The following is an 11,736-nucleotide window of genomic DNA, read 5'->3' on the forward strand; positions in this document are numbered from 1 at the left end:
TAGTGAGTGAAATTTTAATCATGTGTAATGTATATAAAGAAACAAATACAAGCTAAAAGGCAGATAAGGTTACTCATGTGCAGTTTCCCACCACAGCCCCAATCTTTAAAAGCAAGGTGTGACAGAGCTTTCAATGGCCAGATGAACTAGTGGCTAGTTTGTTGCTCAAAGGGGATTTAGGGGGATCTGGGTCACACACCCCCTCCATCAGGTCCCAGCCCAGGGCCCTGTGTGGTTCAACCCCTAAACAGGGGAGATGAGTCTCTCTCTCTCTCTCTCCCTGTCGGGGGGCAGGGGGGGCCTTCAAAACCAGTTTCCTCAGGCTGCTTCCTTCTAAAGTCTCTTTAGTTTGGGGCACAGCCCCACTAGTCCAGTTGCCCCACAGTTGGGGCTTATCTGCAGGCTCCCCTTGGCTTACTTGCCTCCAGTGGCTGCGTTGGCTGGCAAGTCGCTACTCCGTCCCTTCAGGCAGGCAAACAGGGAGCTCCTGCCCCCTCACCAGTCATCCCCTGGCTGAGCTGGCTCCCTTCTTTTCTCCTCCCTCCAGGCCTGGCATTGGCTGCAGGTATAATGGGGCAGGGCTAGCTGAACCCAAAGGTTTTCTTTGATCCCTGCTGTGACAGTCGGCACTTTCTCTTCTCCTTCATAGAAGGAAATATAGATTTAAAGAGAATACCTACCCCATTCCTGGCTACACACTTCTAAAATCATTCACTGGCAATAGGACACTGCCCCATCCCAGGTAAGTACCTTTGACAGAAGAGTTCTACACACGACACTGAGTGTGTTCATCTCACTCACAATGTAAAGCGAATTCTGACCTGAGCAAAAATGGCTTGTGCCTGGAACATGGCCAGGGCCCAGGTTGGTGGGGAATAACACTATGTTAAAACTTTCTTGTACATTATGAGGGCTGTAGGCATAAGGGCTCTGCTCAGATAGAAGCTGCCAGAGTCTCACCTAATCACAAGCTTCAAGGAGCTTGGGGTTCTAACAAACACATCAACTGTCATGAAGCTCATGAAAAAAATCATGAAGGTTGGCAACACTGCAAGGCCCTTTTACACTGAACCAGAACAGCCTGAGCGTGCATGAGAATCAGTCCTTGGAAACAGTCCAACTTAACCAAGTTTTTAGCCTGTGAATTTAACAATTTCCTTCCTTGAACACACAGATCCTGCTTCTGCAAGCTCACCATCACAGGTGGACATTGGTGTCTTTGTGAAGCCCCAGTGACCCTCCACACCAGCACAGGGGGCTGGTTGCAGCACCAGAGCCCTAGTGATTCATTTTTCAGAAAAGCCTCTGGGGCTATAATGTTACCAGCTGGTACCTTCCAGCTCACCAAATCGGATGAGTCAGTGCCAGGTAGGGAAACGCCCAGTTGTTTTTGCAGGAGGAGCATATTTCTGAGCTCAGGAAAGTGAAACTTACACTTACACTGTCCAGAGGGAGCCATGGCCGCAGAGAACCCCATGGAAAGTCTCCAGGATGAAGCTAGTTGTCCCATCTGTCTGGAATATTTTCAAGACCCAGTGATTATAGACTGTGGGCACAATTTCTGCCGAGGCTGCATCAGCCGGTGCTGGGAGGGATCTGACTCAGAAGTATCCTGCCCTCAGTGCAGAGAAACTGCTCAGCAGAGAAACCTCAGGCCAAACAGGCAGCTGGCAAATGTTGTAGAAATAGCCAAAAAGCTGAGTTTCCAGGCAGGAACAGGGTCAGGAGGGGATAGTGTGTGTGATGAGCACCAGGAACCTCTCAAACTGTTCTGTGAAGAGGACCAAACCCCCATTTGTGTGGTGTGTGACAGATCTCAGGCTCACAGAGCTCATGCTGTGGTTCCCATAGAGGAGGCTGCCCAGGAGTACAAGGTAGGGAACTTCTCTCCAGCCTAATGGGAAATAATTTTGAATTTTAGTTACAGGTTCATTTAATCACAAGTTGCCAGTCACACATACTCTCTCTCTCCTACAGCTATTGATGTATCTGCATCATTCAGCTCTGTAAAGAAAAAATGTATGAAAAATTATATAGCAACTCCTTGATAAAGGCCTCAGGCCCAGCAGGGAGATGAGGTTTCCCACTGGGTTTCTGAATTCCTGTGTTCCTCCATAAGGGATTAAATTCAGATACTAGCCTGCATTAGAGGAGGTCACTGTGCTAAACCCTGTGTGGATCCCAAGCAGCTTGAGTCCACACACAAAAGGGCTCCAGACAGTGCAGGTCCATGCTGAACACCATGGGCATTAGCCTGGGTTGCCGCAAAACTAACCTGGGAAGAGCTGTCCTGTGCCAGTCTGAACTGTTTTATTGTGTATGTGGGCAAGGACCAGCCAGAGTGGTTCCATTAGTCCGACAATGCAGCCTTTTGAAATCTTCCAGAATCCACTGCTTCTGGCTACTTTTCCAGGGACGCTGGGGTAACTACACAGCGGGCATTGCCACTGAAAGGGTTTAGAACAGCACTAAGTCAAACTCCAGCCATTCTTAACACTAATCAGCATCTCTAGTAGGGTTTGCTTTAGTGCTTAAGCAAGTTCTGCCCAACCAATATGCTCCCCAGGGGTTCAGGGCTGAAGTTCAATGGTCCTGGTAGTTCCTGTTGTTTGTATCACAAAGTAAGCTAAACCTTCTCAAAAATAGATTTATTTGTTCCCCACCATGGCCCATTAACACCTAATATCCCGAGACCAACACATATACAACGCTGCATATAACACCTGGGATTTGTATCATTTTGTGAGTTAAACCTTCTCAAAAACAGGTTAATTGATTCACCATCATGTGACTCCAGTTTCTTGCTGGTTTAATTCTATGGAGAAAGGGGACAAATAATTCAAAACAGTCTCAATATAAAACACTCCCTGTCTCTGTTAATGAGGTTTCATTTCCTTGGTGTTCCTGATGTCATAAACCTGGTAGGGTTGACAGTCACCTACAGAGTCTTCGGTTTGATATGGAAACCCCCCACCCCACCCCAAGCACTCCCAAAATGAAACCTCCCAAAATCATTTCTGTTTCTTCAGGAAAAGATTCAGGCCCATTTGGAGATTCTGAAGGAAGAGAGAGAAAAGCTTCTGAGATTTAAAGTGACTGGAGAGGGGAAAAGCCTGGAGTATCTGGTAGGTGCCCATTGTTATTAACTTGTAGGGACTTGCAGTGGGCCATCTGTTAGGAAGCTGGTCTCGGGACCCCCCACCCATGGCTTCTCCCAGCAGCCTGGGCTCCCTGGGCCTCTTTTACCCTGGCCGGGCTCCAGCTTCCAGCCTGGCCGGGAGGCTGGACCTTGGGGAGAAGAGGAGCGGTAGATGGCTGGGTCTGTGGTGAAAAGTGGATGGGCCAGGCCCCTTGGCTTCTCTTTTCGGGTGCACCTGGTAGGACATCTGTTTGTAGGCAGCTTCCTCCATGGACTTGGGGAATGTGGGCTTTGTGTTTCTTCATGGGCATGGATGTCTGTGTTAGAGTCCTATGTCTTCGCACACATACACACACCGGCCCTGAGAAATCCTCTCTCAGGAGCAGGACCACATCATATTCTGTAGAATCTAAGCTTCCATTCCAATTAATGAGTTAATTTCTAGCCCTTGTGTCTTTCACAAAACTCCTCCCAAGGTGAGCAGACTATGTCTCGTGCAGTGCTATCTGCCTGAGTCTGCAGACATTTCTTGCATTGTTAATTATTTCTCTCCCCTCGCATCTCTGTTAATGTAGTGCTCAGTCCTGCTGGCTGCTGCTCTGGGTCTGGCTTAACACAGTGTGCTGACTATGTCAGACATAGAAACATACCATGAAAAAATGTTAGGGACAAATGGGAAAGTGGTAGAAAATCCTCTCCCTAGTAATGACAGGGTATAATCATGTGTTAGACATCACAGAATTTTCAAAGAAATTCTCCCTCCTGCAGAATCAGCACTCCATGAACGGACCCTAGACTCTCTCTCTAACCCTTACCTTTCCTTTCTTTTAAAAAAAATAGATACAACCTTCTGCCTCTTGTTTTGTGTCTGTATCTGAATTTCAGCAACTGTGGCAGTTTCTAGAAGAAGAAGAGCAACTCCTGCTGGCCCAGCTGGAAAATCTGGAAAAGGTGATTGTGAAGATACAGAATGACAATGTCATTAAAATGTCTGAGGAGATTTCCCGTCTCAGCAACTTGATCAGTGATCTGGAGGGGAAGTGTCAGAAGCCAGCAAGTGAATTCCTGCGGGTGAGACTGAGTTATAAACATCTCTGATCCAAACACAGGGACAGGACAGCTCCTGAATCATGGGCACTGGAGACCAGCAGTCAGAGGTCACAGTGTAATTCAGTGTGTGCATTCCTGAAATGTGAATTATTGTTTCTCTTTGAAGAATTACAGACTCATTTATATTAGAGATGACATTAACTCAGCAAATCCATGGCCCTAGGGCCAAGGCAGGGCCTCTTTTACCCCTATCTGCAAAATCCCTTCTCTGGGATCCCCAGTGGGCAGCATTTGGGACTAAAATTGTTTTTCTGTCTCTTTCCTCTCTAGGATGTCAGAAGCACCTTGAGCAGGTATGTGGCTCTATTTCACTTCCCCTCATTCTTCACGATGCTGTGAAAGGGCTTGGAGAGTGTATCGACTCTACATTTCATAAAAATATAAGAATGGCCATACTAGGTCAGACCAGTATCCTGTCTTCCAACAGCAGCCAATGCCAGGTGCCCCAGAGGGAATGAACAGAACAGGTTATCGTCAAGTGATCCATCCCCTGTCACCATTCCCAGCATCTGCCAAACACAGGCTAGGAACACCAAGCTGGTTTATAGCCACTGATGGACGTATGCTCCATGAACTTATCTAGTTCTTTTTTTAACCCTGTTTGTGTCTTGGCCTTCACAACATCCTCTTCCACAGGTTGACTGTGCGTTGTGTGAAGAAATACTTCCTTTTGTTTGTTTTAAAACTGCTGTCTATTAATTTCATTTGGTGACCCCCTAGTTCTTGCATTATGAGAAGGAGTAAATAACACTTTCTTATTTACTCTCTCCACACCAGTCATGATTTTAAAGACCTCTATCATAGCCCCCCATTTAGCCGTCTGTTTTCTAAGATGAAATGTCCCAGTCTTATTAATCTCTCCTCATATGGAAGCTGTTCCATAACCAGTATCATTTTTGTAGTGATTTTCTGAACCTTTTTTGAGATGGGGTGACCAGGTCTGCATGCAATATTCAAGATTTTGCATGGATTTATATAGACGCAATGTGATATTTTCTGTTGTATTATCTATCTCTTTCTTAATGATTCCCAACATAGTTAGCTTTTTTGACTATCACTGCACATCGAGGGGATATTTTCAGAGAACTATCCACAATGACTTCAGGATCTCTTTTTTGAGTGATAGCAGCTAATTTAGACCCCCTCATTTTATAACTATAGATGGGATTATGTTTTCCAATATGTATTACTCTGCATTTATCAGTATTGAATTTCATCTGCCAAATTTTTTACCCAGTCACCCAGTTTTGTGAGATCCCTTTGTAACTCTTCACAGTCTGCTTTGTACTTAACTATCTTGAGTAGTTTTGCATTATCTGCAAATTTTGCCACCTCACTGTTTACCCCAGATCATTTATGTATATGTTGAATAGGACTGATCCCAGTACAGACCCCTGGGGAACACCACTATTTATCTCTCTCCATTCTAAAAACTGATAATTTGTTCCTACCCTTTGTTTCCTATCTTTTAATCAGTTACTAATCCATGAGAGGACCTTCCGTCTTATCCCATGACAGCTTACTTTGCTTAAGAGCCTGTGGTGAGGGATCTTATCAAAGGCTTTCTGAAAATCTAAGTACACTATATCCACTGGATCCCCCTTATCCACATGTTTGTTGACCCCCTCAAAGAATTTTAGTAGATTGGTGGTGCATGATTTCCCTTTACAAAAACCATGTTGACTCTTCCCCAACAAATCATGTTCATCTATGTATCTGATAATGCTGTTCTTTACTATAGTTCCCCAGGGCACTGCAGCAAAATATATGGGGCAAGGTCACGTTCAGAATGTAATTCCCATTTATGCATTTAATCCTCACCCTTTAACACAGGACTCTTGAATTATCTATTCAGTGGGAAAGATTGGCCTACAGTATTTCCTAGAGATGTTACATCCCTGGGGAATTGGCTGCCTCAGAACCCCGAGGATCAATATGGGCCTTTCAGCTCAAGGCACTGGTTACAATCATGCCCTGGACAGCAGGAATCAAGAGTCTTTACCACCTCAGGACTGTTTGGAGATCTGTGTGGAAGGAACTGGTGGGGGCGGGGGCCCCTGAGGTTTCAATCTAGTTCCTGAAAGAACAATCTGATAACACTGTGCGCATGAAATATGGGAACATACTAGTATTAGTGCATGGAGGCAAAGGAGTGAATTGGTCATGAAAACATGATTCCCCTTTGATGTACAGATCTGCTCTGCCCAGGCCAGAGATGAAGAATATTAATGGGGCCTTTCGGGAAAGGTTGCACTGCCATGGCCAGTGCTGTGCCTGCTCTGAGACTGGGAGAAGTGGAGGAATTCTAACTCCAGGCCCATAAGAGCAGCAACTTCCACTAGCAAGGAATTATAATGAGTCACTAAAAGAAACATAATATCATGAAATTCTTCCTCTCCAGGTGCGAGAAGGGGAAGTTCCTCCAGCCAGTGGAGATTTCTCCTGAGCTGGAAAAGAGACTCAGTGATTTCTCCCAGCGAAATATTGCTCTAATGGAGATTCTGTGGAAGTTCAAAGGTACTGAGAAGGGATCTAGGAAAGGAAACCAGGGTGTGTCTCTGGGACTATGGGTGGAGATGGGCTCTGGGCAACTGGTTCAATTAGATTATGTACCTATTTAATAACAAGTAGAAAGCAGACAAACTGAGCAGATGAAGTAAGGGCCCAGGTGCCAGGATCTTTCACATTGTTTCACTCTGTGAACTTTGGTACAATCATTAAGGTAAAAATGTACAAAATTTGGGGTACCTCAGTTTCTCTCTTCCAACTACAGAACTACGGGGCATGTGCTCCAGAGCTTTTTAGCAGCCCCACATGCAGCTGGAGTCCGTAGGATCTGCAGGTGCCCATTACCAAGGAACTCCGGGCCCCGGGTGCCTAAGGCCTTGTCTATCTACACCACAGAGTTTTGTCGATTCCAGTTACGCCAACAAACAGCCACTACTATAATTAAACCACTGTTGCATGTCCACACTGTGCTCCTTGTGTCGGCAAAGCACATCCACAATAGTAGCTTTGCATTGACACAGACAGCTCTGGGTAGCTATCCCACTGTGCCACTGGTCAGAAGGTGCTTTGTGAAGGGTTTGCAATGCCTCATGCAGGCAGGTAGAGAGTCACATGATGAAGGTTTCTCAATCTCATTGTTCCATGGGCATCCTACTGTATGGCCAGCTATTTTTCAACTGCCCTGGCAACCTGCACCCCAGCCATCACTGTCAGAAAGCATGGATACTACGCTGCTGTTCAGTATTGTGCTGTGCTGTGTATTGTGCTTGTATTGAACACAAGGCTATAGGGGGAACCCAATGGGGGGCTATTTGGCTGGAGGATGCCTTGAAGGAGCATTTTAACACTGAGCCACAGTAACGTGTGTTGCTGTAGTGTGCTGAACCTGGCATTGTTTCTTTGCACTGTGCTATGAACCTTGTAATGATTTCTGTGTGTGCCTGAAAAGTTACACATCTTAGATCCCTTTTTAGAGTAACGCTTGATAATATGTCCAAACTGACACTGCTGAACAGTAATTAGGGTTACCATACGTCCGTATTTTCCCGGACATGTCCAGCTTTTTGGTTCTTAAATCACCATCTGGGAGGAATTTTTAAATATCTAAAAACGTCTGGGATTTTGCCACATCGGTTGGGACGCCCTTTGTCCCGATATTGGGGACCGCTCACCTCACCACACACACCAAAGTCCCGGGGCTGGTGGCGCTTCCTGGGGCAGCTCCCGGCACCTGCCCGCTGGCAGGAGCCTGCAGTGTGGGCGGCCCCTTGGCACAGAGGCAGAGGTGGTCTCCGCGTGCTGCCTCCTGCCCAATCAGAGCTGCGGGGGCAGAGCCTGCAGGTGCCGGCAGCGGGCAGCGAGCCCTCCGCCCCCGCCCTGACCTGACCTGACCCGAACCTAGGAGCCAGAGGGACCTTCCGGATGCTTCCTGGGAGCCGCCCCAGGTAAGCACCGCTGGGACTCCCCACCTCGCCCCCCGGAAGGTGCCTCTGGCTCTTAGGGTCGGGTCGAGTCAGGGGTGGGGGGGGAGGGCTCTCTGCGTGCTGCCGGCACCTGTAAGCCCCACTCCATGGCTACGGCAGCTCCCATTGGTGCTTTTCTTTGGTGCTGGCCAATGGGAGCCACGGAGCTCACGCTTGTGGCGGGCGCAGCCCGTGGAGACCCCTTGGCTGCCCCTGATCCTAGGAGCCAGAGCGACCTGCGGCAGGAGGGGTGAGTAGGCGAGTGGGGCATGGTGGTGAAGAGGCGAGCGGCGAGGGAGCCAGTGGCTGGCTGGTGGGTGGGTGAGGAGGCAAGTGGCAGGCGGGGAGGGTGAAGAGACGAGCGGCGAGCCAGCGGTGGGCAGTGAAGAGGCGAGCGGCGAGGGAGCCAGGAGCGGGCGGGGTCCAATGGGGCAGAAAGGGGGCAGAGTTGGGGACTTTGGGGAAGGGGTTGGAATGGGGGCGGGGAAGAGGTGGAGTTGGGGCGGGGGCAGGTGGGGCAGGCAAATACCCCCTTCCCCCCCCCCAATGTAGTGTCCTCTTTTTTGAATATTCAAATATGGTAACCCTAACAGTAATACAAGAAGCCCACAGAAGTGTGTGTTTGTGTGGGGGAAGCATGTGTGACAGCATGTGGGGGGGTTGTGCATGAGAGAGAGAGAGAATGTGTTGGCGGAGCGTGTGAGAGACTGTGTGTGTGGGGAGTGTGTATGTGAGAAAGAGAGACAAATTGTGTATGGGGGACTTCCTGGGGCTTTGAAAGGGGAGGGACACATGTCTACATAGCTGGATGAATGGCAGCAGATTTCCAAACAGTGAGCAGAGCGGTTACGGTGGGCATCGTGAGATACCTTCCGGAGGCCAGTTACAGCAACGTAACAAACACAGTGTCTACACTGACACTTTGTTGATCTAACTTTGCTGCAAAAATCTCTGCCTCCCATTGAGGTGGTTATATTTTGTCAGTAAAGCAGGAGAGTTTTGTCACCAAGAGGTGCATTGTAGTGTGTACACCTCCACTGTTTTGTCAATGAAAGCTGCCTTTTGCCGACAAAACAGTGTAGACAAGGCCTAAAGGTCGGCACCCAAAACGTAAACCCTCAATTTAAGGCCACTTTTGAAATGTGGACCCAGCTCACCATTGTGCTCTGGCCCCGTGTGGCAGCTTGTGTGGGCCAAAGGGGCTGTAGGGAAGGTGTAAACCCAGGGGAATCCTCGCAGCACAGGAGCCTCTTGTGCCTCCAGCTCCTCCACAGCAGCTGCAGGCTCAAGGAGTGTTCCCGGGAAAGCAGGGAATAGAGTGGAGTTGTTGAGGGCTGGGCAGAGGAGGAAGGGGTGGAGCAGGAATAATGGGGTGTGGCCAGGGTAAAGCTGTGCCTTTGACACTGCCTCCGGGAGAAGTCATCTAGGGGCCACTGGACCAGAGGTGCAACTCAGGCTGGACCTCCAGACTTCCGCAGCCTGTGCCAATGTCTGCACTGACCCCAGCAGCTACTGAATAGGAGAACCACAAACTGCTTCCCCCATCCTTTTACCAGTGCAGGGGTGAATGAGGCCCATTGAGCCAATTCTCTCCCTGACTCAGTTTCCACATTTATGAAATAATTTTAAGATTATTTGTATTTCAGTCTATGCAGAATGAAAGCCCCATTGTGCTGAGCTCTGTACATATACTGAGCTCTGTACATATACTGAGACCCAAAGAGCTCACAATTCAGGCTCCTCATCCTGAAAAGTCTCAGCATCCCACTGATGTGAAAGAGGCCAATGTTTGTAAAGTTACATTAATGCTAAAATCTTTGCAGGATCTGGCCTGGCTCATGACAAAATGTAAAAGGAGAATGAGAAATCAGCTGGGTTTGGAGGATGAGGGAACAGAAAATCTGTCTTCCACATAGTGTCTCTTTGAGTGGTTCTGAGGCTTCATGGATATTGGTTCTGTTGATTTGAGACGCTTGAATGAAAGAAAATAGGATGATTCATATTAGCCTTTGTTAAAAATCTGGGTGTGTCTCTGTCTCTCTTCAACTGTTTTTCTCTCATAATTAAAATACAATTATGTCAATTAAGAGTGAGGATGTCACAAATATGACAGCATGAAATATCATCTGTCTTATCCTTTCCCCCTCCAGACATTCTGCCATCTGAACTGGAGACAATAAGAGGGAAATCCTTAGGATCACACAGACCAGGTGAGACTTCAGGTGGAGATTATCATTAAATAAAGAGGAAAATCCCATGAAAACATTTTCATGAACTTCTAGATAAATGTACAAACCAAACCAACACTGACCATGACACACACCCCTAAAAATAAAAATAAAAACAAAAACATGAAATACTAAAAGAAAAGGAGGACTTGTGGCACCTGTGGCTCACGAAAGCTTATGCTCAAATAAATTGGTTAGTCTCTAAGGTGCCACAAGTCCTCCTTTTCTTTTTGCAAATACAGACTAACACGGCTGCTACTCTGAAACATGAAATACTAAGAAATCCCAAGCCGAAATCACACAAACAATCCTGATACCATCCTTAGTGTTGAGTCCCTGCACCCACTGACGAACAGAAACACTCTCCCTGACCAAGAAACACTCTGAGGCTAGGCCTACATAGCAATGTAAGCGTAAGGGATATGAGTCAGCTGACCTCTTGTCAGGGAATCCTGGGCTTGAGCATCAACACTGCATTTTAACTCTAGGTTAAGAATTTTCTGCACTGGGGGGAAACTCGACTGCCAATCCTGTTTCCTAACTGTGGTGGTGCTATTGATGGGACGCGGGTGCCCGTAAGGAGCACGTGAGTACATACGCCGCGTAATTAGCTCATTTGGTGGCTGTCTCCATTTGAGAGGGCATTATACTGAATTACTGTCTAGTCGGATAACTGGGTTCTCCAGCTCTAGGCTCGGTCACATTGGCAAAAACATGCCCCTGTGCCTGTCCTAAGGATAATGAGGACATCAGTCTCCAGGGTGTCAAACTATTACAGTGAAACTTTGTAATTCTTAATTTTTCAAATACGATGATCAATGATCAAGTTTTTGCTTGCTTGATTTTTTTCAGTTTGTTTTGAAGTTTGACATAAAATGAAGGTGTCAGAGGGAAGACACACACACATTCCAGTCTGGCTGCTGCTTGCTGCAAAGTGGCAAAATCCATCCCCAAGGCTTGGGATGCAGTGTGCTCCAGCAACCCTGGGGAATCCCTTATCCCTGCCATCACCACACCCCCAGACCTCTGGGATGCTGTGGAGAAATTTTGGTGCTGGCTCCCACTGACCACCCTAACAGTGCATGCTGCCCAGGTGACCCTGCACCTGCAGCCCAAGGGAGGGCCTGGAGTAAGGGCCAGTGAGCAGAGCAGGGACCATAGCAGCTGCCCTGCAGGGAGAAGAAGTGGCAGAGCTCTCGGCTCAGTATGGCTGAGGGAAGGATGACCCACCTCCTAACTTTGCTCCCTGCTCCAGGCAAGCTCCGTGCACCACCATGGAGGAGAAACT

General features: G+C 47.7%; 1 protein-coding gene across 1 annotated transcript; it reads left to right on the forward strand.

Moving 5' to 3' along the window:
- Positions 1–1,425: 1,425 nt before the first annotated feature.
- Positions 1,426–11,256, forward strand: LOC311530256 (zinc finger protein RFP-like). Its single transcript, XM_084646718.1, has 8 exons — positions 1,426–1,874; positions 3,030–3,138; positions 3,776–3,852; positions 3,980–4,210; positions 4,520–4,542; positions 6,651–6,766; positions 10,371–10,430; positions 10,937–11,256. The coding sequence occupies exons 1-8, from the start codon at positions 1,458–1,460 to the stop codon at positions 10,939–10,941; spliced, it is 1,038 nt and encodes a 345-aa protein (XP_084502844.1). The 5' UTR covers positions 1,426–1,457; the 3' UTR covers positions 10,942–11,256.
- Positions 11,257–11,736: the final 480 nt, after the last annotated feature.

The sequence above is a fragment of the Lepidochelys olivacea genome (assembly GCF_965140295.1).
Source record: "Lepidochelys olivacea isolate rLepOli2 genome assembly, chromosome: 14".
NCBI classification, from domain to species: Eukaryota; Metazoa; Chordata; order Testudines; family Cheloniidae; genus Lepidochelys; species Lepidochelys olivacea.

What these genes read in the sequence shown, in the direction of transcription:
- LOC311530256 (XM_084646718.1), top strand. Translation starts at nt 1,458, where the DNA reads ATGGCCGCAGAGAACCCCATGGAAAGTCTCCAGGATGAAGCTAGTTGT. An exon ending in CTCTCCCTAGTAATGACAGG is followed by an intron (nt 3,853 to 3,979) that starts GTATAATCATGT and finishes TAAAAAAAATAG; the next exon opens with ATACAACCTTCTGCCTCTTG. An exon ending in GATTCTGTGGAAGTTCAAAG is followed by an intron (nt 6,767 to 10,370) that starts GTACTGAGAAGG and finishes TTCCCCCTCCAG; the next exon opens with ACATTCTGCCATCTGAACTG.